General features: G+C 41.1%; 1 protein-coding gene and 1 long non-coding RNA gene across 3 annotated transcripts; one reads left to right on the forward strand and one right to left on the reverse strand.

Annotated features, from left to right (window-relative positions):
* Positions 1–5,849: 5,849 nt before the first annotated feature.
* On the forward strand, positions 5,850–7,210 carry LOC123511129 (putative nuclease HARBI1). The gene is made up of 3 exons (XM_045266750.1): positions 5,850–5,862; positions 6,328–6,513; positions 6,735–7,210. The coding sequence occupies exons 1-3, from the start codon at positions 5,850–5,852 to the stop codon at positions 7,208–7,210; spliced, it is 675 nt and encodes a 224-aa protein (XP_045122685.1).
* Positions 7,211–7,744: 534 nt separating this feature from the next.
* LOC123511370 lies at positions 7,745–14,858 on the reverse strand. Of its 2 annotated transcripts, XR_006676777.1 has the most exons (4): positions 9,437–14,858; positions 9,223–9,303; positions 9,013–9,114; positions 7,751–8,413 (listed from the first exon to the last, which is right to left on the reverse strand). It is a non-coding gene; the product is annotated as an uncharacterized LOC123511370 (long non-coding RNA). The 2 variants fall into 2 exon arrangements; XR_006676776.1 differs by having other exon boundaries at positions 7,745–8,413; positions 9,223–12,515.
* Between the last annotated feature and the right edge of the window lie 8,066 nt (positions 14,859–22,924).

Raw genomic sequence — 22,924 nt, forward strand, 5'->3', positions numbered from 1 at the left:
ATATATATATATATATATATATATATATATATATATATATATATATATATATATATATATATATATATATATATATATATATATATATATATATATATATATATATATATATATATATATATATATATATATATATATATATATATATATATATATATATATATATATATATATATATATATATATATATATATATATATATATATATATATATATATATATATATATATATATATATATATATATATATATATATATATATATATATATATATATATATATATATATATATATATATATATATATATATATATATATATATATATATATATATATATATATATATATATATATATATATATATATATATATATATATATATATATATATATATATATATATATATATATATATATATATATATATATATATATATATATATATATATATATATATATATATATATATATATATATATATATATATATATATATATATATATATATATATATATATATATATATATATATATATATATATATATATATATATATATATATATATATATATATATATATATATATATATATATATATATATATATATATATATATATATATATATATATATATATATATATATATATATATATATATATATATATATATATATATATATATATATATATATATATATATATATATATATATATATATATATATATATATATATATATATATATATGCGTGTGTGTGTGTGTGGGTTTATAATCTTGGTAATCGTCTCGACATTAATCCCAGGAGCCGGGATCACTGAGCGCTGGATGCCGGGTAAGCGTTTTGATGGTTACCAGGCAGCTACCCGGGTAGCGCGTTGGTACTACTCACTCACCTTGCGCCCCGGGACCACCGCGCGCTGGCGGGTAAGCGTGCCTGATGGATACCGGGTAGCTACCCGGGTAGTGGAACCGGGTAGCGCGGGTAGTCTGAGACGGGTACCCGTACCCGCGATTACCTGAAAAGCCGTACTCTGCCCATCCCTAGTACTGACTCCTTGCTTGCAACGAGAACCGAGAAGAGGGAGGTGGGTTGTCTGCTCAGCAGAACAGCCCGAAGGACTCGCACTGGGTGGCCGCCATATAATAGGCACATAATGAAATAATAAATTAAAGGAGATTAAGACGGTGCCCTCACAATATATATATATATATATATATATATATATATATATATATATATATATATATATATATATATATATATATATATATATATATATATATATATATATATATATATATATATATATATATATATATATATATATATATATATATATATATATATATATATATATATATATATATATATATATATATATATATATATATATATATATATATATATATATATATATATATATATATATATATATATATATATATATATATATATATATATATATATATATATATATATATATAATACAGAGAGAGAGAGAGAGAGAGAGAGATTTGACGGAAGAAATTTAGGTTAGATTATTTAATGAGTTTAGGTTATGTTAGCGGTTAGATTAAATAAGGTAAGGTTAGGTTTCCTAAGATTTCATCAGTTCAATAAGATTTTGACAAGATTGTTTGGTTTAGTAAGGATCTGATCCATTTATCAAATGTCAAAAAAAAAAAGATAAAACTGTCAATAATACATGATATTTTTTTTTCTCTCTCTCTCTCTCTGTTTTTCGCGCGCGCGCTTTTTAGAATGATTTCATGTATTACTATTAGTCATAGTAGTAGTAATGGTGGACAGCAGTAGTAGTAATTGTAATAGTAGTAGTAGTAGTAGTAGTAGTAGTAGTAGTAGTAGTAGTAGTAGTAGTAGCAGCAGCAGCAGTAGTAGCAGCAGTGGTGGAGCAGCAGTAGTAGTGGTAGCAATGCAGCAGTAGCAGTAGCAGCAGCAGCAGCAGCAGTGGCAGTAGCAGTGCAGCAGTGGCAGTGGCAGCAGCAGCAGTAGCAGTGGTAGTGGTGCAGGTAGCAGTGCAGCAGTAGCAGTGGTGGTGCAGCAGCAGCAGCAGCAGCAGCAGCAGCAGCAGCAGCAGTAGCAGTATTAGCATGGTTGTTGCAGCAGCAGCAGCAGCAGCAGCAGCAGCAGCAGCAGCAGCAGCAGCAGCAGCATGCAGCAGCAGCAGCAGCAGCAGCAGTGGCAGCAGCAGCAGCAGCAGTGAGTATGTTAGCATTATTACTGTTGCAGCAGCAGCAGCAGCAGCAGCAGTGGTTGCAGCAGCAGTAGCAGCAGTGGTAGTTGCAGCAGCAGCAGCAGCAGCAGCAGCAGCAGCAGCAGTGGTGGTGCAGCAGCAGCAGCAGCAGACGTGGTGGTGGTGGATGGCAGCAGCAGCAGCAGTGGTGGCAGTGGCAGCAGTGGCAGCAGTAGCAGCAGCAGCAGCAGCAGCATGAGTTGTGCAGCAGCAGCAGCAACAGTTGCAGCAACCAGCAACCAGCAACAGCAGCAGCAGCAGCAGCAGCAGTAGCAGCAGCAGCAGCAGCAGCAGCAGCAGCAGCAGCAGCAGCAGCAGCAGCAGCAGCAGTAGCAGCAGCAGCAGCAGCAGCAGCAGTAATGGCATTAGCAGCAGCAGCAGCAATAATGGCAGCAGTAGCAGCAGCAGCAGCAGCAGTAGCAGTAGCAGCAGTAGTAGCAGCAGTAGCAGTAGTAGTAGTAGTAGTAGTAGCAGTAGCAGTAGTAGTAGTAGTAGTAGTAGTAGTAGTGGCACTATTTCTATCGTAGTATAGTAGCAATAGTATCAATAACAGTAAAGATAAAGATAAAGATAAAGATACTTTATTCGTCAAATTGTAATACATTAAATTTTGTTTACAATATGAAATTCATTATGGCTTAGGAGCTCCCTGGTAGTTATTTGTACATTAAAAATAAATAAAATCAATGAAGCAATGAAAACATTGAAAAACATTTAAAAATGTTACTTAGGCTGTTCAAATGAAATGTTAATTTCCTTTCTTATACATGCAATAGTAAGTTATTTCTTCCTTTATCACAGACTATCACATACAGTTGTTATGGCTACTTACACCTAAAAGCTATAGCGATGATAGGTGGTTGAAGAGAAGAATGCTTTTAGATACAAATGACTTTCTATATTTGTCAGCGCGCTGCATGGGCAGAGCCAACCTTCTACCAGATCTTCTATATGTATAACATTTATGAAGCGGATGATTTATATCCTTTATAATCCTGTCCACTTGTTTCATTGTACCTGTCAAATAAAGCATATCTAGTGATATGGTCTTTGCACCTAGTTTTCCTGCCTTTTTAACAATCCTTCGCAGCTTGTTTTTATCTTTACAGGTAAGCTTTCCATACCAGGCAGTGATTAAAAAGTTAAAAACTGATTCTAATGTGGATTTATAAAACATGCTTGTTATCACTTTCCTACACGAAGGTTAGGTACTCAAGATATACGTACAAAGTGTAATCTTTGGTTGCATTTCCTGGACACCATATCTGTATTAACACTGCCCTTTAACTGGTCATCGATCATAAAACACAAATACTTATACTGGCTCACTCTCTCTACGTTTTCTTCCTCAATTTTCAATAGGTCTGGTACATGTTTATTTTCAGTTCTGAAATCGAATGTCATCTCCTTATTTTTCTTTACATTTAGCTCCGAAAAATTTTGTTTACTCCAATCCACAAATTTTGTAACCAGAGTTAAAATTAATAGCCTTCATAATTATCATTCTCAATTTTTCCTAGTATAACTGTATCATCAGCATATTTTATGATAGTACAATCATCAGACTCACTTCTACAATCATCTGTGTACAAGGTGAACAGAACGGGGGACAATACACAACCTTGGGGGCTTCTGTGTCGGTGACTATCACATTAGACTTAACATTGTTTACATTAGTATATTGGGGTGTCTCGTTAATAAGCTGAAAATCCATTTCAAGATATTTCTGTTTACACCCATTTCTAGCATATTTTGAGCAAAATGTAAGGTTGCACAGTATTAAAAGCTGAACTAAAATTAATATACAGTGCTCTAACTTGTGATTTAGGCTTGTCTAAATTCTTATTAACATCATTTAATAATATAAGTGTTGCATCCTGTACACTTCTATTTTTACAATAAGCAAACTGCATAGGGTCTTTTGAATTATTTGTACTATCACAGATGTAGTATTTCATTATATTTTCTAAGCATTTCATAATGTTAGATGTTAATACTACAGGTCTAAAATCTTCGGCATTTTTTGGACAGTTAATTTTTGCAATAGGTTTCACTTCAGATTCCTTCCATTTATGAGTAACCACTCCCTGATCCACTGGATCTTGGAATAATGTGGTCAGTATGGGGATTCTAGGTCTGAGCGGCGCGAGGACTCTGCGTCGCGGACTGAGCGTCGCAAAATTGCTCCTGCCAAGATGTATCAGACTAAGAGGTGAACGCACTTCAGTCTTGAAATCATTGCCGTAGCGCGGAAGGATTTCATGCGTTCCGATTCCCTGGCATCTGTGTCCTCGTGATGGCAGATTCTGATCAGGAATTGCATCCTGTTTTAAATTTCTCACAGTTGGAAGTTAGCACGCTGCACCCCACCGCAACCCCAACGGAACGCAAGGGAACGCGCAAGCCATACGGGTATTGTTGACAAAGATGGCCGTCCAAGCTGGCTCTCCTCCTCCTCGCTCAAGAGCTCGCAGAAGATCCTCTGTTGGACGCTGCAGACCTCCTCTTAGCACGAGAGGAGGAAATATTGCTGAGGCAAGAGGAAGAGGGAGAAGAGAGGCTGCCAAGGCAAGGAGAAGAGGGAGATGATAGGCCGCCAAGTCCTGTGAGGGTCAAGGACTATGCAGAGACGATAGTGCCTCTTTACTCCGGGGAAGACTTCAAGAAACACTTTCGTATGCAAAGGGAAACTGTTGAAGTAAGTAGTGAAGGACATGGATAACTTGGTTAATTGATTTGTGGAAAGGGTGAGGCAGTGATGGACGGCAACTTTGAAGGAAAACAGAGGTCGTGTTTTGGGCATAAACAATCCTATATATTGCATAAACTAAGAAATCTATTAGTATAGATGTGATCTTTTCATCATAAGAAACAGAAATAGTAGATCCTAAATACTATTTCCAAGCCTTGCCGTCATTAACAACTGCCTCCCCCTACAATGCATAGAGAGAAATTGGCTGGGCCCACACAAATTGCAGTTCCAGGCGATACACTATTGGTGGTTTTTAATATTATGAGTGTTTACATATTATTATTATTAACACTTCTAAACTCATTAAACATTTGGAAATAATTTCGAAAATGGACTCCACACCAACCTCTCTGACTTAACCTAACATAGTTCAAGAAATAATTTTCAGCTTGACAAAGTCATAAATATTACTAATAATGAGATGTTAGTAACCATGATAATAAAAAACATACATAGTGTATTGGCAGAAACTGCAATAAAACCCTGGGGCCCCCCTGCCTTCACCAGGCACTAGAGTTCCTTTATAAAACAATGAGTATTACACAAAATTATTAACTAATTATGTGTGAGGCTCTATCTGTCAGTGCTTTGCTTTATGTAAAAAGATGCTGGATTGTCAGTGGTCATTGCAAGAATGCCCAGTAGCTTCCTTGAATTATGCACATAATGTTATGCTAGCACACCATTGTCTGTATGCCACCATTTTTGCCTATGAAGATTATTAACCTTACCTAACCCAAAGCATTTCATACTTAAAACTTAGACTAGCCTATTATAGACAAAACTGGCTTTACTTCAAAGTTAAATTTTTCTACCTTCCTTATCAATCACAAGACTCAGAGTGATGGGCATCGCATGTAAGCATTTATTCGCATCAGGATGCATTTCACTGAAATATTACACATTTTTTAATTAGGTTCATAATATGTACTAATTAATATATGCTTGCTATGCATCACAAATCACTACTTTTCACATTGCCAATATCACAAAGTAAGATTTGATTTGTGAAAAAAAATACAAAAAAAAAAAAAATCAACTATTCTTCAAAGGTATCAGAGCTCTCATGCACAGGGTCATAGTGAAGAATAACTAGGTCAAAAACGTATTTTCATATGTACTAGCAGTACTTAGAAATGTTGTCCCTGGCAATGTGCCTGATAACATCTAATAGGTATTTTCATGTCCACATGACTCTTGAATTCTTGACCTAAATGGTGGTAAAGCATTTGGTGTGTTATCGGCCATGTTCCATTTGGACACAGACATATTTTCTGGAATTATAGATTAAAGATTAACTGCAATTTTAACTCGACCGGAAGTCTGCCGTCTGCTTGCCCCACACCTGCCTGCCAAGATCATTCCTGTATCCAAAAAGGTGTTGGTTACGCTGTGGCTGCTGGGGAACATTGAGTCATTCCGCGGGGTTGCTGATCGGTTTGACCTTGGCAAATTGTCTCTTCACCGTGTTCTTTTCCAAGTCTGCAATGCACTGAAAGCCATAAGAGGTACTCTCATTGCATGGCCAACACGAGATCAGCTTCCACAACTGGCTGATGACTTTTAGAAGAACAAATATGCCTGGAGTAATAGGAGCTTGATGGGACTCGCATCCCTATCCCAAGGCCGTCACATGAAAGATAGGCATACATAAATAGGAAAGGTTTTCCTAGCATTCAGTTGCAAGCTGTTTGTGATGCCAAACTTAGGTTCATTAACATTCTGACAGGTTTGCCTGGTTCTGTACATGATGCCAGAGTGTTTAGAAATAGCCCACTTTACACTCTGTTGGAAAATGGTAATCTTCCTGAAGATTATCATCTATTAGGAGATTCAGCCTATACTCTGCAGCCTTACATGCTAGTTCCATATAGAGACAATGGACACTTGCTTCCATGGCAGGTTAATTTTAATCATATCCACTCCACTTCAAGGGTTGTCATCGAGAGGGCATTTGGGCTTCTGAAATCAAAATTTAGGCGGCTACAGAAGTTAGAGATGATTGATGTAGAAATATCTGGTGCCTGTGTGATGCATAATATAATTTTAATGAAGGAAAACTTAAACCTAGATTTAGAGATTCAGCAGGACTTAGAAGTAATTGGACATGACGTTGGAGTTGATAATGTTGCAGCACGAGAAGCACGTTCTGCGGTAGTTCAGAAAAGGGATGAGATAGCCACTGGCTTGGCCATGCACATGTAAATAGATAATTTGTAATCATGTTAAGTCAAAGTACAAGTTTAAATTACTTACCCTTATTGTAAAATATTTTCATTTAACCCGTTCTGCACGGACAAAGAAGAGCGGATTTTCAGTTTGATAGTTTAAGGAATAGAGCAAGCTTGAAATACATTTCTTTTCATAGACCAGTAAGCTTAATATATCCTTTCATTTGTCCCAGCAAGCTTAATAAAATACTCATGTTCTGCCTCAAGTCATGCCGTGCTGAGAGGGTTAAAGTTAATATTTAGTAAAATATTTAAATTTCTGTTAAAATCATGTATGAAACAGTAGTTGGGTTTGAATAAATGCCCCGCAAACTACCTCCACTGTGGCAGAATGCGGCGCCTCAACCCGCATGACCACTAAGGATACTTTTCACTCAGAAATAATTAGAGTACAGTGGGATTATAGTAAGACAGATGTATGAAAGTATAAATATATATTAATACAAGTACAAAACAATGATAACTTATACAAAAAGTTTCTTTATAAAATACAAAACATAAAAAAACCTTTTAATTACCTGCCCAGTTTATCACAGTGGAATCAACATACTAATACACACAGTAACTTTTAAGCCACTAAAGCAGTGTTTCTTAACCTGGGGTGCAGAAATAAATTTAAGGGGGTGTTGGGGAAGATCACATAAGTGGCAGTAAAAGGTAAAAGGAATACGTCTGGACAAACGTATTTTTATCACATATTTGGAAATACAATATGGGTAAACTTTAATCTGATTTTATTGTTTGTTGTACCTTAATGATTAAAGAAACACTTGATTTGTACGAGCGTTCCACACTTTAATATTAAATCAGCATCATAAGCTTTGTATATTACTAATGTGCACGTTCGGTTGTGTGCTAATGTCTGTCACCAGACGGCAAGACGCCCACACTCCCTCAGTACAGGGTGCTGAACTGCTTAGGCCTGACCAAAAGGGGTGCTGAGATCATAAGAGGTTAAGAAACATTGTGCTAAAGTAAATTTTCACCTACCTTTGCTTTAGGGAGCGAATTTTCTTATCGCAGAGTTCTCCATTCACTGGATAGCCTTCTTGGCGCATCCTCAGAGCCACGTCCCTCCACACCTCCACCTTCTTTCTGGTCCCCTTTGCAAATTCTTGCTTCAAATCTCCCACTGTGGCAATAAGGAGGAGGACAGCATTTATAGGCCAGAAGAAACCTGTAAAACAAATCCATAAGTTAGACAGAAGAAAGGGGCATTTCATTCTAATTGGCACTGAAAGCTGTCTAGGTACAATTCAGGAAAAATGCATTTTTGGCACAAAACAAATAGTATTAAGGTCACTAGTCTAACCTAACTTTGGCTATGAACCTATGTGTGCCTAACTCCTAACTGCTTTGGCAGTGCAGCTGCAGCATGGAATGCATAACTGAGAACAACAAAGACTGTCCTCAATGGAGTGTTTTATTTTAATACTATACTCATACATAAACTTCACCATATCCAGTGTATGGGAAATATGTAAACTTTCAGGCTTTATACTCTATTGAAAAGAGTAAGTATACATAAGCTCACTAGAGAAGTAGAACAACTTTCAATGACACGTTCACCTATAAGTACCCTAGCACTCCCTTAAGGTTACATTTATTCAAAACACATAAAAATTACTGAAAATACCTGCCTTACAATACTCCCCTGTGCACTCTTAAACAAATTACCAATTAAAAATACACAAAGGCTGGAGAAAAGGAGAACGTAGGTGGTGTACCAATGACGCACTACGTTGTATCATGGCCAGAGTGAGTTAAAACACATACCTTTACCTCCCATGGTGGCAGGGCCCGGGCCTGTTCCCTCAGCCACAGGTGCTGGAGGGGCCTCTGTAGCAGCAGCTACCATGGCGGTAGGTGCCCGAGCGTCTGTGGGAAGAAATGCGACACATATAACACCGTCTTTTATTGCTATAAATACTAATATTTTGGTCATATTGCCTTATTCCAACATTCTACAAGGGATAACAGACTTACCGCATTGTTTTTGATGTTCTGTGACATCGCATAAGCTCAGTGTTGCCAGATGAGACTCATCAAAAGTAGCAGAAAGGTTCCCTAAAAGTAGCAAATTCACAGACAAAGTAGCCCAAATCCTGTTCACACACACACACACACACACACGGCCCGCGTAGCTCAAAGGTTACAGATTAATGATTTTAAGATTTCAAGTATAAATTATTATACTTACCAAAAGCAGGAGGCCAGAGATTTTCTTAGATCAGCTGCAATGATTGTAGCAGGTTTTCCTCGTCCTCCTCTATTTTTTCATCCTTATATATAGATGAATCATAATGCAGCATGGACACTGGAGGCTCAAATGTATTGCAGCACATGCCTTTTTCTTTCAGGGAGGTTTTGATTCGTAGAATGGAAGTTAAGAGTCCTAAACCCATACGATTTCTCACTTTAGTTTTAACTGCAGTTACTTTTGAAAATACGCGCTCTACTAAGGCATTACTAATAGGAAGGCTATACACTTTCAGAGCAAATTCTGCCAGGTCTTTCATAATGAGTTCTCCACCTGCATTTTTTAATGTAGCAGATTTGGACCAGAACACTGAACCATCCTGAGGTATGTCACCTTCAAATATTTGATGCCAATCAGTATGTAAGGCTGTTCGCCACTGGTTTTCAATCTCAGGGAGTTTTGCTTGTTCAGCCAGAGATAATGGAAGCTCAGAAAATGGAGGTCTTGTGTGGCTCAAACATATTGCTGGTGATAGATTTTTTTTATCTGTTTCAAGGTTGCAATGTTACGTGGGACACGAGCAAGAAGTTCTTCAGATGCTTTTACGAGAAACGCGTGACATCTAGCTTGTATGGCATGCTTGCGTGGGACATGGGGCTGGAGAGGGAGCTTACAGTTCCTAGGAGTAAGAGTTGCCACCGCGTTTAAATTGATTTTGCATTATTTAGTAAAAATTTTAGTACAATGAGAGAAATGTATATTTTTAGACGGTGCAGAAACTGATGGAGAATGCGTTCATATATATTATAGAGAGATTTGCGAGGGTGGCATTTTTCCCAATTAATGCCGCTTGGAGGGGACGCTCAGTTTTGCGATCGTCGCTGCTACCGGGTTAATTTCGATGACTTTGCCCAGAGGTATATACAAACATCGGAAACTTATTCTTTAATTAGATGAAAAAAATATCTAAGTGATATCTTTGAGAGAAAATACGTGTACCTACTTTATGACGAAAGCATATATATTAACCCAACCACATTCCAAAGTAGCCCAAAAAGTCGCAAGTCGCAGACGTCAAAATTTAGTAGCGCAGCACATCAGAAAGTAGCCCAATTTGCGATTAGTAGCCCAATCTGGCAACACTGCATAAGCTATCAAAATAGCGTTGGCAGCCCCCACACTGAAAGCATAGTGGTGAAGAGGCGGCCATCTTTGCAGTTTGTTGATAAACAAAGGTTGCCAGACACCGCCAAGCATTCACCTCCGAGGAGCGCAAGGTCCCGCACGCTTCCGCAAGGCGAGCCGTATGCTGGTCCCCCCCGATTCGGGGGAAGTATGCCATACTGTACGCCAACGGAACGCGGCCCAGGCACACACCACACACCGGGACAACAAGGTCACAACTCCTCGATTTACATCCCGTACCTACTCACTGCTAGGTGAACAGGGGCTACACGTGAAAGGACACACACCCAAATATCTCCACCCGGCCGGGGAATCGAACCTCGGTCCTCTGGCTTGTGAAGCCAGCGCTCTAACCACTGAGCTACCGGGCGTGTGTGTGTGTGTGTGTGTCATGATAAGTTACATGGTGAAAAAAGAATAGCTGTCTATGAGTGTAGATGCAGCGAACATGTGGTGTGTGAGTAATTAAAGGATTACAACCACCTGGTAGGAATTGTGGTGCACTGGAGTCTCAGGCAGCTTAACTTTACTACCTGCACCCTCTTGACGCTCGGTCCGCTAACAAAATGGACTGAACGTCGCACGAGCAATTTTGCGACAAACTCAGCTTCATAAAGGTACTAGTGGAAGTGGGCCAAATTCCTCACAATAGCCAGCAACTCCTTCCTGGTGACGCAGTAATCCCGCTCAGGCTTGCTGAACTTGGAGTTGTAATAGGCCAATACATACTCATTATCTTCCTTTACCTGAGACAACACTGCTCCAAGGCCCTCTGTGCCTGCATCAGTGTCGAGGATGAAGGGGAGGCCAGGATCAGGAAAGGGCAGCACTGGAGCACTTATCATCATCGCCTTCAGACCACTGAACGCGTCCTGGTAAGATTCATCCCAGGTGAAGTGGACATTCTTCCTTGTCAGCTGATGCAGGGGAGCAGCAAGGGTGGCAAAGCCTTCCACAAACCTGCGGTAGTAGCTGCACAGGCTAAGGAAGCTTCTCATGCTCACCACTGACGTCGGGACTGCCAACACCTTGTTAGGGTCCGTGCACACACCGCCTCACCCCACAACATGCCCCAGGAACGACATTTCATGCTGGAAGAAGGTGCATTTCTTCGGGTTCAGTTTCAGGTTTGCCTCCCGCAGACGGCCCAGTGCCACCTTTAGACGTTGCAGCTCCTCCTCAAACTTCCTTGCGAACACCAGAACATCGTCCAGGTACACTAAAGCTGCCTTCCACTGCAACTTTGCCAGCACCTTCTCCATCAGCCACTCAAAGCACCCAGGGGCATTGCTCAACCTGAACAGCATCACCCGGAATTGCCACAATCCCTGCCCAAAGGAGAACGCTGTCTTCTGCTTGTCTGCCATTGCTAACATCACCTGGTGATATCCCAATTTAAGATCAAAAGTGGACAACCACTGAACACCAACCAGAGCATCCTGGGTGTCGTCTATCCTGGGCAGGGGATAGGAGATACCGTGACGTTATTCAGCGCCCTGTAATCTACACAGAAGCGCTTGGTGCCATCCTTCTTGTTCACCAGGACTACGGGCGACAACCACGGGCTGTCAGAATGCTCCACTATCCCCTGCACAGCCATCTCTACCATGCGCTGCATCTTTTCTCTCTTGGCCAGCGGGACACGGCAATCAATATACAAGCTTCTTCAGACCACACACACCAAGTCAAGTAACAGAATCGGAGACAGATGACAACAATGGTGACACATCAGAGGAGGAAGTAGCAAAATAGAGGAATAATTTTGTGTTTAAACATTTTCCTTTTTCATAGTCATTTGTATGTCTTTGTAAGTTTATTAATAAAAGCATTAATAAGCATAATAGAAATGGGTTTAATGCAAAATGTATATGTACAGTGAAAGATTATTTTATTTTGAACACATCCTTCAAAGTCTAGTGGTGGTGATGGTAGTGGTGAAAAGACGCCCCTGAAGCCTCGTCCTGGAGGGCGAGGATTCAGGGGCGTCCTCTCACCACTACCACTACCACTACCACCACTGTTGTCTCACTGCTACCAGTTCCTCCTTGAACTCTTCTGTCAGGTCCTGCCGCAGCCTCTTGCTGTATTCCAAGGTGAACTGTCTTGCTTCCCGACTGCTGCTCGCATCTCCTCTCGCATCAAGTTCATTCGCCCCACCACTGCACTCATTTCCTGTGCCATTTTGTCCATTCGCACAACCACTGCACTCGTTTCTTGTTTACTTTCACTTATTTCCTGTTTCATTTCACTTGCCATTTTGTCCATTCGTACCATCATCCCAGCGAACAGGTTTTTCAGCCTTTTCCAACCTGGCTTACTGTCTTCCAGCCTTTCACTGCCTCTCATGTCTGAATCTACCATAGTGCATTCGTACCTGGCAACCTCCCTAGCCAAACTTTATCCCACAGCTCCTGACACCAACTGTTATGCCGCCCCCCACGTCCTCACAGCTTCCACAACCATGACAGGAACACACTTAACCACAACGGCAGCCCAGGAAAGCACAGGACAAGACGGCAACAGACTCAGGGATACTTCTAGGCGAAGATTCGTGGCTAGCAAGGGGAGAGAGTACAAGGCACTCGGGCAGACTTACTCAGAGAGGCAGGGTACATGAAACACTTGGCACAACCCCTTTAGTGTACTGGTGTGTAATACAGTACAGGGTGGCACACAGAGTACGAACTGGTAGAAGAGGGCAAGTCAAGAGAAGAAGCGCAAGAGAAGACTAAACTGGGTTGGGGGAAGAAGACCACTGACAGGGGCAAGCCAAGCTGTAGCCAGCTTTATATGCCTCCCCCCTTACTCTACTCCCATTGGCTAACCCATGAGCCAATCACAGTTGGCTTATCCACCTGCTTCCGGTCATGAACATCTGGTATCCCTCAACACCACATCTGTAAGCCAAAGCAGTGATGCCAACCGGATAGCATTGCAAATGCTAACGCTATCTTCACTACTCACTTTGTGTCACAGCAACAATATATTATCATGAACCATTGTCAGCACTGCTGGAAGCGTGACAGGTTACCAACAGCAACAGAGAATATGCAAAACTTGGAGAACAACGATCTACAGAAAACCGATAGAACAGAGAGAGAGAGGGATGTGCTATCAGTCACGGCCCCATAACTTCTGGAGATAGGGACGACCCAGAGCAGTATATGAGTAATCCTGCGTGGCAACAGCGTGCTACACCCCTTACAACTCTGCTACAGAATCGACAGAAGCTGTGTGGATCATCAGTTCAGGTCCTAAAACCATAGAATAAGGATCTCCAAAACCTGCTGCTCACCTAAGCCCTCTAGAAAGCCCTTCGTCAGCAGAATCCAGACACTTCTCCGTCTCCACGGTCCCAAAGCATAAAGGAGTTAAGAAGAAAGAAGAAAAGAAAACAAAGAAGAAAGAAGAATGAAGAAAATAGAATAAAAAAGAGAGAAGAAAGAAGGAAAGGCAAGCATGGCTATAGCAAGAGAAGAATCAAAAGAGGAAGATGATGTCCAACACTCTGTTGGTTGTGAGTAAAGCTTAGAGCAAGGCAAGGGAGTTGGTTTATTTTAGTAACTCATATTATTAATTTCTGTGCGTACTTTTAGTGTTTAGATATTATTTATATTAGGATTGGTTAGGAATTAATTAGGAAACAATCAGTACCAGTACTTTATTATAGAAAAGTAAAATCTCGTCATAAGACAGGGTAAGGTTGGTTAACCATGTGATACGAATTTGCCGTTAAACATCAGTGACAAAGAAATACTAAAAAAGTATACATATTAATAAATCTAAGAAAGTTATATTGGTTTTATCAACCATATGCATATACCCACCTAGAACCTCTCCATGAGAAGAGACTAAGTAACTAAATCATAAGGTAAAAGGGATAATAAAAGCGCCCCAAGAACAGATCACAACAGCACTCCTCCCCTTTTACCCTTCCTGTCTCTTTTCCAGCTATTATATCTCTCCTCTATAAAGTTAACATGGATCTCCGCTTTTAGTTTTGTTTCAGCGATGCACATTACATCTGGCTTTTTCTCTTTCAAATAATCCCTAACTTCCAATATGTTGGAGAACAACTCATTTATATTAGTATCAGTCACTTCTTTAGTCTCATATCTGGAACTCGCCAGTAGAAATCCTTTTTCTCGATCTCCATCCTTTTCTCGCTTTTTTTCCTTAGCTTCATTTCTTAGCACTTTCTCTTTTTACCTCTCCTCCAAGTTCATATCTCTTTTTATCCACATATCTTTCTGTTCAGTATCATCGGCCAGCTTCCCTTTCCTTGTCGTAATTTCCTCTACTGCCACCTGCGATCTCATTCTCACTTTTATTGGTCTCCTACCCCCTTCACTATATCTTCCCAACCTAATCACTTCCTCCACTGCCTGGTCCAACTCCTGTGTGCTGTCCTGGACCTGTTTGATAATAGTTTTGGCCAATTCTCTCTCATCACGCTCTCTCATGAACTTGTTTGGATTTTTTTTTTTTCCCCCTTCAACCTAAAAATTATGAGATCATCGTAATTTACCTTGGTAAGTGTGCGATGATCGGGGTTCCTCTTAGGCTGTGTTGTCCAACTATGCATGGTCATGCCTGACTTACGGTGCACTTTTACCAAGGAATATACAAGGAGGAAGTTGTGGTGTAGGTCAAAGTTTGGAGGACAGCGGCACTGCTGCCATCTGTTGGTAGCAAGCAGTATCATAGAAAACGTTTTCAGGAGTAACTTATAAAGATTTCTCCAATGCTTCCCCCACCCCTATTTTTCCCTACATTCTCTTGTGGTTATGAACTTATTAAGCATATAAAACATGCTTATATATATATATATATATATATATATATATATATATATATATATATATATATATATATATATATATATATATACACACACACACACACACACACACACACACACACACACACAGTCAACCCTCGCCTATTGCGCCTTCCGCTATCGCATTTTATTGATATATATATATATATATATATATATATATATATATATATATATATATATATATATATATATATATATATACACACACACACACACACACACACAGTCAACCCTCGGCTATCGCGACTTCCGCTATCGCATTTTATTGCTATCACACACCCATGAAAAGCTGCTAAAATTTCATTATTGCGACCAGGGGTGTGGAGTCGGATTTTCAAAAGTCCGACTCTGACTCCAACTCCAACTCCAGTAAATTTAAATGTTGCGACTCCGACTCCGACTCCGACTCCAAGAAAATTTGAAGGTTGCGACTCCGACTCTGACTCCGACTCAGACTCCGCTTTTTTTTTTCTCTCGCCGATGAGGCCTTCTTGGCATCTGCTGAAGAACGTTGTCAGCCTAGCTCAGCAAGGGGGAGAATGGAGACATGTACGCGATGCGTATAATACAGGATCACACGATGTACTACATATACTCGTTTATCAGTAAGACGACAGAACTCCCCAAGATAAGCACACACTACACACAGCGTAGTGTAGTGGTTAGCACGCTTGACTCACAATCGAGAGGGCCGGGTTCGAGTCCTGGAAAGCGGCGAGGCAAATAGGCAAGCCTCTTAATGTGTAGCCCCTGTTCACCTAACAGTAAATAGGTACGGAATGTAACTCGAGGGATTGTGGCCTCTCTTTCCCGGTGTGTAGAGTGTGTTATGTAGTCTCAGTCCTACCCAAAGATCAGTCTATGAGCTCTGAGCTCGCTCTGTAATTGGGAAAGACTGGCTGGGTGACCAGCAGACGACCAAGGTGAATTACAAACACACACATATGCTGCTTGTGGCACATCATGTTATACAATATAATGTATGAAACGTAACGACGGTGAATGTGTGTGTGTGTGTGTGTATTTACCTAGTTGTAGTTTTACAGGGCCTGGGCTTTATGCTCGTGTGGTCCCATCTCCATATCTACACTTATACAATCTTACTTTAAAAGTATGCACACTCATTGCAGACACTACTTCTTCATTTAAACTGTTCCACGTCGCAATACATCTTTGCGGGAAACTATATTTTTTAACATCTCTCAGACATCTTCCTTTTCTCAGCTTTTTACTATGCGATCTTGTGCTTCGGATGTCATATTCTTCTTTCAGGATCAGTTTCTCATTATCCACTTGGTCCATTCCGTTGATCAATTTATAAACTTGTATCAGGTCTCCTCTTTCCCTTCTTTGTTCCAGGGTTGGTAGATTCATAGCCTTTAGTTTCTCCTCATATGTCATCCCTTCAAATTCTGGAATCATTCTTGTAGCCATTTTTTGTAGTCTCTCCAATTTCCTTATGTGTATCTTTTTATGAGGGGTCCACACTACTCCTGCATATTCCAATCTGGGTCTTATTATAGTACTTATCAATTTCTTCATCATTTCTTTGTCCATGTAGTGAAATGCTATTCCAATATTCCTTAGCAAATTATATGTTTCTCTAAAAGTTCTATCAATATGGCTTACTGGTTGATTGTTTTCTTCCATCGTCACTCCTAAGTCCTTTTCCTTTTTAACTTTCTCCAGTTCTACTCCATCTCCCATCTTATAGATTCCCACAGGTCGTCTTTCACTCTTTCCCATTTCCATGACATGGCTTTTGTTCACATTGAATTCCATTTCCCACTTTTTACTCCATTCCCAGATCTTATTTAGGTCTTCTTGCAGTATTTCACAATCCTCTTTTTGCTCTATAACTCTGCACAGTTTCGTATCATCTGCAAACAGATTTATGTAGCTGTTCACTCCTTCTGGCATGTCGTTAATATAAATGAGGAAAAGTATTGGTGCCAATACTGACCCCTGTGGCACTCCGCTTTCTACTGCGTGTGTGTGTGTGTGTGTGTCAGAGAGAAGAGGAGGAAGGGGTGAGATTAGGCCTCATTTACTGACCTGCCAATCAGGAAAAGGTGTGGGAGGGGCTTATTTTGGGGGGGTTCTGTCGTTTTACTGAAAAACAAGTATAGTACCACACTCATTTTACCATCGTTGGATATCACTTAGCAATTTCACGTCAGCCGTCGTCTCCGTTGACATGGGGCGCTCACATGAGATATATGCGGGAGCCCAACCAAACACAACAATTGCGCACGCTTGACCACACCGGACGGATGTGCTGTGGACCCGCTGGTCCATTTGGTGCTTTTTCTTTCAGCAGGCTACGTTACTTGTTACGCAGGTATAGTGCCTATTATCCGTTACCTGTTTAAGGGTGGTTAGTGCCTTACAAGATGGTTTTTTGTTGGCGGGGGGCTATATACAAGCTTACGGCTTTGTTTTGATCTCCCTTTGACGACCAGGTTGTGTGATGAGTCTCCCGGTTCCAGTGATGATGGGGCTCGTGCCCCTGTTGGACCCTCTCTGGCCAATTGGGCGCCCAGTGCCCATGATTTGGACCACAGTGGCAGGGGCAGTGACTCTTCCAGGAGTCGTCATGCCGGGGATCGGGCGAGGAAGCGCCAGTCACGTTCGGTTCACGGTTCTCACGTGTTTGCCTCTGCCCCCTGCCCCCCACCCGCTTCAACTCTACCTTCGGCCCCCCCACCCGGGCAGTGGAATGCTGTTTTAGACGCCTTGGCTGAGATGATGTCTGAAATTGACCGTCTCAAGAGGGACCGTGGGAGCCTTCCCCCGGTTTCACCTAATCTTGTGAATGCGGGGGCCTCCTCCACTGCCAGCTCCACCAGGATTAATGAGGGTGCTGGGCCTTCTCATGGGCAGGCTTGCTCACCATCCCCTTTTTCCTTCTCGGGGTTCCCTGCAGACAGCAGTGATGATGATTCCCTTGGTGAGCCCTCCACTACTGTGAGTCCCCTTCTTCAGGGCGTTCAAGTATTTGGGCCGACGGACGTGTTTTCGGCCGAAGTGGACGGTAAGGTGGCTGATATGATAAATTTTATGTTTGATAAGGGCATTCGAGAGGATGACTATAAAGCCTTATGTGAGGATGACTGTGTTTTGAGGCCTGCTAACTGCCCTGCCCTCTCTGCAGTGGACTGCAACCCTCAAGTGTTGGAGGCACTGAGGCCGGAGGCCAGGAGAGTGGATTTTCGGCTGAGGGAGGTAAACAAGGACATTTTGAGGGCTGCTTCTATAATTACCAAATCTTTAGTAAAATTAGACAAAGTGGCCCGTGATGAGCAGCACCATGTGGTGGCGCAGGAAACAAACCTGTTAAATGGTGCACTGGCCTTGTTAGATCATGCCAATGTTAGAAATAACCTCAATAGGAGGTTTGTGATGAAGCGTGAATTGAATCACAAGTTTTCTCACCTCTGCACAGAAAAAGTTTCCATGTCCAGATTTTTGTTTGGTGATGATATCTCTAAAAGTGTAAAACAGATTGAAGAATCAGCAAATTTACGGTCTGCCATCACAGCCAAGAGGCAGGTTTTCCCGTGGCGTCTTCCTGGCAGAACTAGAGGTTTCTCGTCTAGGTTCCAGCCCTACGGGTTTAAGAGGTCGGCCTTCAAGTCTGGTCAGAGATCGTCCCAGGCTCCACGCTACCCAGACCCAAAAAACGCCAGGGACCGGGGCTACTCCAAGCCCCGGCACTGAATCAGGCAAGTGACTGTTTTGTGGGTGGTAGACTTCACCACTTTGTCCATGAATGGAAGGAAATTACTTCGGATCCTTGTACACCCAGCCGCCAATGAAAGTGGCGCGCATTATAAACAAACCCGTATCTCATAGCGCGGGAAGAACTGTAGCTCATTTGAAAAGAATGTGGCTAATATCTAGAAGTGGCAACATAGGCCGGCTCTTTAAACATCTATCAACCGTCACACTTCAAAAAATTATCACTCAGTTGTCACTTGCTCACGTAAGGAAGTACACTTGCTTACCCGCTCCCCGCACAGTGTGTCAGTTTTCTTCGTTCTCTTTCATATTGGTGTGGAAACTTAAGTGTCAATGGCACGTAAACATCAAATATCCCCAGTCAATATAGCCCTTATTGACTCACTCCGGAAGGGTGGTTTTGGCTCTAAGCATATTTCAAAGGAGACAGGACTCCCACTAAGAACAGTACAACGCTGGTTGAAGCGATGCAGAGACAATACCGGAAAATTAGCACCAGTGAAGAAAACTGCCCCTGGACGCAGCCGTATTTTATCAAAGAGGACACTGACACTGATTAAGCGTCAGCTAAGTGTCTCGCCATTCCTCACAGGAAGAGAAATTAAACAAAATTACCCTGATCTGCTGACACATGTCTCCATAAGGACAATACAGCGGCGGACACTGGAGGACCTCGACATGAAAAGTTACCGTGCTGCAAAGAAACCACTGCTTACACCTGCCCACAAAGCTAAAAGAGTCAGATTTGCTCAGGACCATAAAGACTGGCCATTAGAGAAGTGGAGAAGAGTAGTGTGGTCAGATGAGAGCATGTTCTATGTGACAGGAACACCACACAAAAGAGTACGCCGACCAAGAAACTCGGACAGATATGACGAACGGTACACTGTAAACGCAGTTAAGCATCCCTCCTCTGTGATGGTGTGGGGGTGTTTCAGCTACTTTGGTGTTGGCAACTTAGTTATGCTTGACAAAGGAGTGTCAATGAACACAGAAACATATCTTGACCTGCTGCATGACAATCTTGAAGAGTGCTTCGACAAGTGTAACGGTGAAACCTTCATGCAGGACGGTGCGTCATGCCATACGGCCAACATTGTAAGGGAATGGTTTGGCATGTGTGAACTTAATTATTTTGAAAGTTGGCCAGCAAACAGTCCAGACCTAAACCCGATTGAAAATGTGTGAGTATGATGAAAAGAAGCTCCAGGATTTGGACACGAGCAGTGTAGCGAAGCTCAAGCAGGCGGTCGTGCAAGTGTGGGAGAACTGTCACCTACATATCTGGAAAAACTAGCAGATTCTGTACCACGTCGGTTGGAATCTGTCATAAAGAGGAAGGGAAACAGCACAAAATATTAGGTAAGGTAAAGAAATTATATTTTTAATGATAGTAATAGATGATTAAGGCAAATTTAATGGTATGCATGGTACGAAAAAACACAAAAACAACACGCGCCACTTTCATTGGCGGCCAGTGTATATTAGATTTTGTTCAACACTGCCATTTGGATATTAATGTGGAGAATGTCAAACACTTATTTTTTCAGAAGGTTGAATACAGGTTTAATTCTTTAGAACAGGATGTTATCTCTACTGAAATTAAAAAATTACTTCTTCTCAAGGTAATTTCTGTCACTGAGTGGCAATATGGACAAATTATTTCTCCTATTTTTCTAAGGAAAAAAAAATGGTGGATATAGGATAGTTTTGAATTTAGAGAAACTTAATTTACACATTCCATATATCCACTTTAAAATGGAGGATTTTGAACTTGCGATCAAGCTCATTCATGCAGGTGACTTCCTGGCGTCAGTGGATTTAAAACATGCCTATTACTCAGTCAAGATAGCGGAGGAACAGCAAAGGTTTTTTTGTTTAACATGGCAAGGGTTATTTACCAATTCAATTGTTTGCCTAATGGAGTGTCACCAGGCCCTAGAATTTTCACAAAACTTATGAAGCCAGTTTTTTCACATTTGAGGAACAAAGGTTATACTATCACCAGTTACATAGATGATTCACTTATCTGCAACAGCTCACAAGCAGGTTGCCTCGCTTGTGTGCAGGACACTGTTTCCCTTTTCAGGAGACTGGGTTTTTGTATCAATGAGGAAAAGTCCATTCTTACTCCTACTAAGTCTATTGAATACTTAGGCAACATTATCAACACTGACACTATGAAAATTTCTTTGCCGGAAAGAAGAGTTTCTAAAATTCGTCTTGCTTGTGAGGATCTTATGCACAAGTCGGTTGCCCAGATTAGACAGGTTGCACGGGTGATAGGTATTTTGGTCGCTGCCACCTCTGCGGTCGTTCTGGGAAAACTGCATTATAGAGTTCTTGAAAGGGCCAAGATTCATGCTTTACATCACTCTCATGAGAATTTTGATGCTATGATGCCTATTTCTGAGGAGATGAAACAAGAATTACTCTGGTGGTGCAAAAATGCAGCAGTACAGGATAGGGTTATTTTCAGGCCGGCTGCAGAACTTGAATTGTTCACAGATGCTTCCAATATTGGTTGGGGTGGCAGCCTTAACCAGGTTTCTACAGGTGGTAGTTGGTCTTTGGAGGAAACTTCATTACACATCAATGCTCTTGAACTTAAAGCAATTTTATTTACTCTGCAGGCATTTCGGCAGGAAGTTAAGGGAAAACATATTAAAATTTTTTGTGACAATTCTACAGCTGTTACTTATGTGAATGAAATGGGAGGTACCAAATCTCTGCCCTGCAATGATCTTTCTATACTCATTTGGGACTGGTGTGTTGATAATGAAGTATGGATCACATGTTCACACATCCCGGGGAAAGCTAACTATGAGGCAGATGAGGCTTCTCGCACTTTCAATTCTTGGCACGAGTGGAAATTGGATGTCAATGTTTTTAGTTCTCTCTGTTCCACTTTTGGTACCCCCTCTATTGACCTGTTTGCATCTAGGCTTAACAAACAGATACCTATTTTTTGCTCATGGAAACCTGACCCTGAGGCAACTTATTTTGATGCTTTCTCTTAACTGGACAAATTTTACTCTTCCTTATCTTTTTCCTCCTTTTCCTTGATCTCTAGGTGTTTGCAGAAGATGGGGCAGAGCAGGTCAAGGGTGGATAGTGGTCCCACTCTGGAGATCACAGCCTTGGATGGGCAGGCTGCTCCATATGCTGATAGATCACCCCAGACTGCTCAGGAAATCAAAGAACATTTTGATGCATCCCTGCTCAGCAGAAACACACCCTATCTTGACACACACTCGGTTGATGGCGTGCCTTCTTTCCGGGACTCCCTCAGAGTGCGAGGCATACAGAAGGAAGGTGCGGACATCATCATGGCGTCTTGGAAGCCAGGTACAGGAAAACAGTACCAGTCACATCTCAAGCGATGGGCAAGCTTTTGTGGTAGAGGGGACATCAATCCCTTTAATCCAAATGTGAATGACATCATAAACTTTTTAACGGTGTCTTTCAACAGGGGTGTAGGTTATAGCTCCATTAACACCTCGAGGGGTGCCCTTTCCGCCTTGGGTATTATGGTAGATGGTGTATCTGCGGGCAGCCATCCCCTCGTCATCAGATTTCTGAAAGGTGTTTTTAACCTGCGACCCCCTAAACCACGGTACACAAAGACGTGGGATGTCCAGCCTGTTGTAAATTTTTTGAGATCCTTATACCCATTGAACACACTTAGTTTAAAAGAAATTACGCTTAAACTGGTTATG

The sequence above is a fragment of the Portunus trituberculatus genome, chromosome 31 (genome assembly GCF_017591435.1).
Source record: "Portunus trituberculatus isolate SZX2019 chromosome 31, ASM1759143v1, whole genome shotgun sequence".
In the NCBI taxonomy this organism is placed as follows: Eukaryota; Metazoa; Arthropoda; class Malacostraca; order Decapoda; family Portunidae; genus Portunus; species Portunus trituberculatus.

Excerpts from the sequence above, each read along its gene's own strand:
- LOC123511129 (XM_045266750.1), top strand. Across the intron at positions 6,514-6,734 it reads TGCACTGAAAGCCATAAGAG|GTTTGCCTGGTTCTGTACAT; the intron begins GTACTCTCATTG and ends ACATTCTGACAG.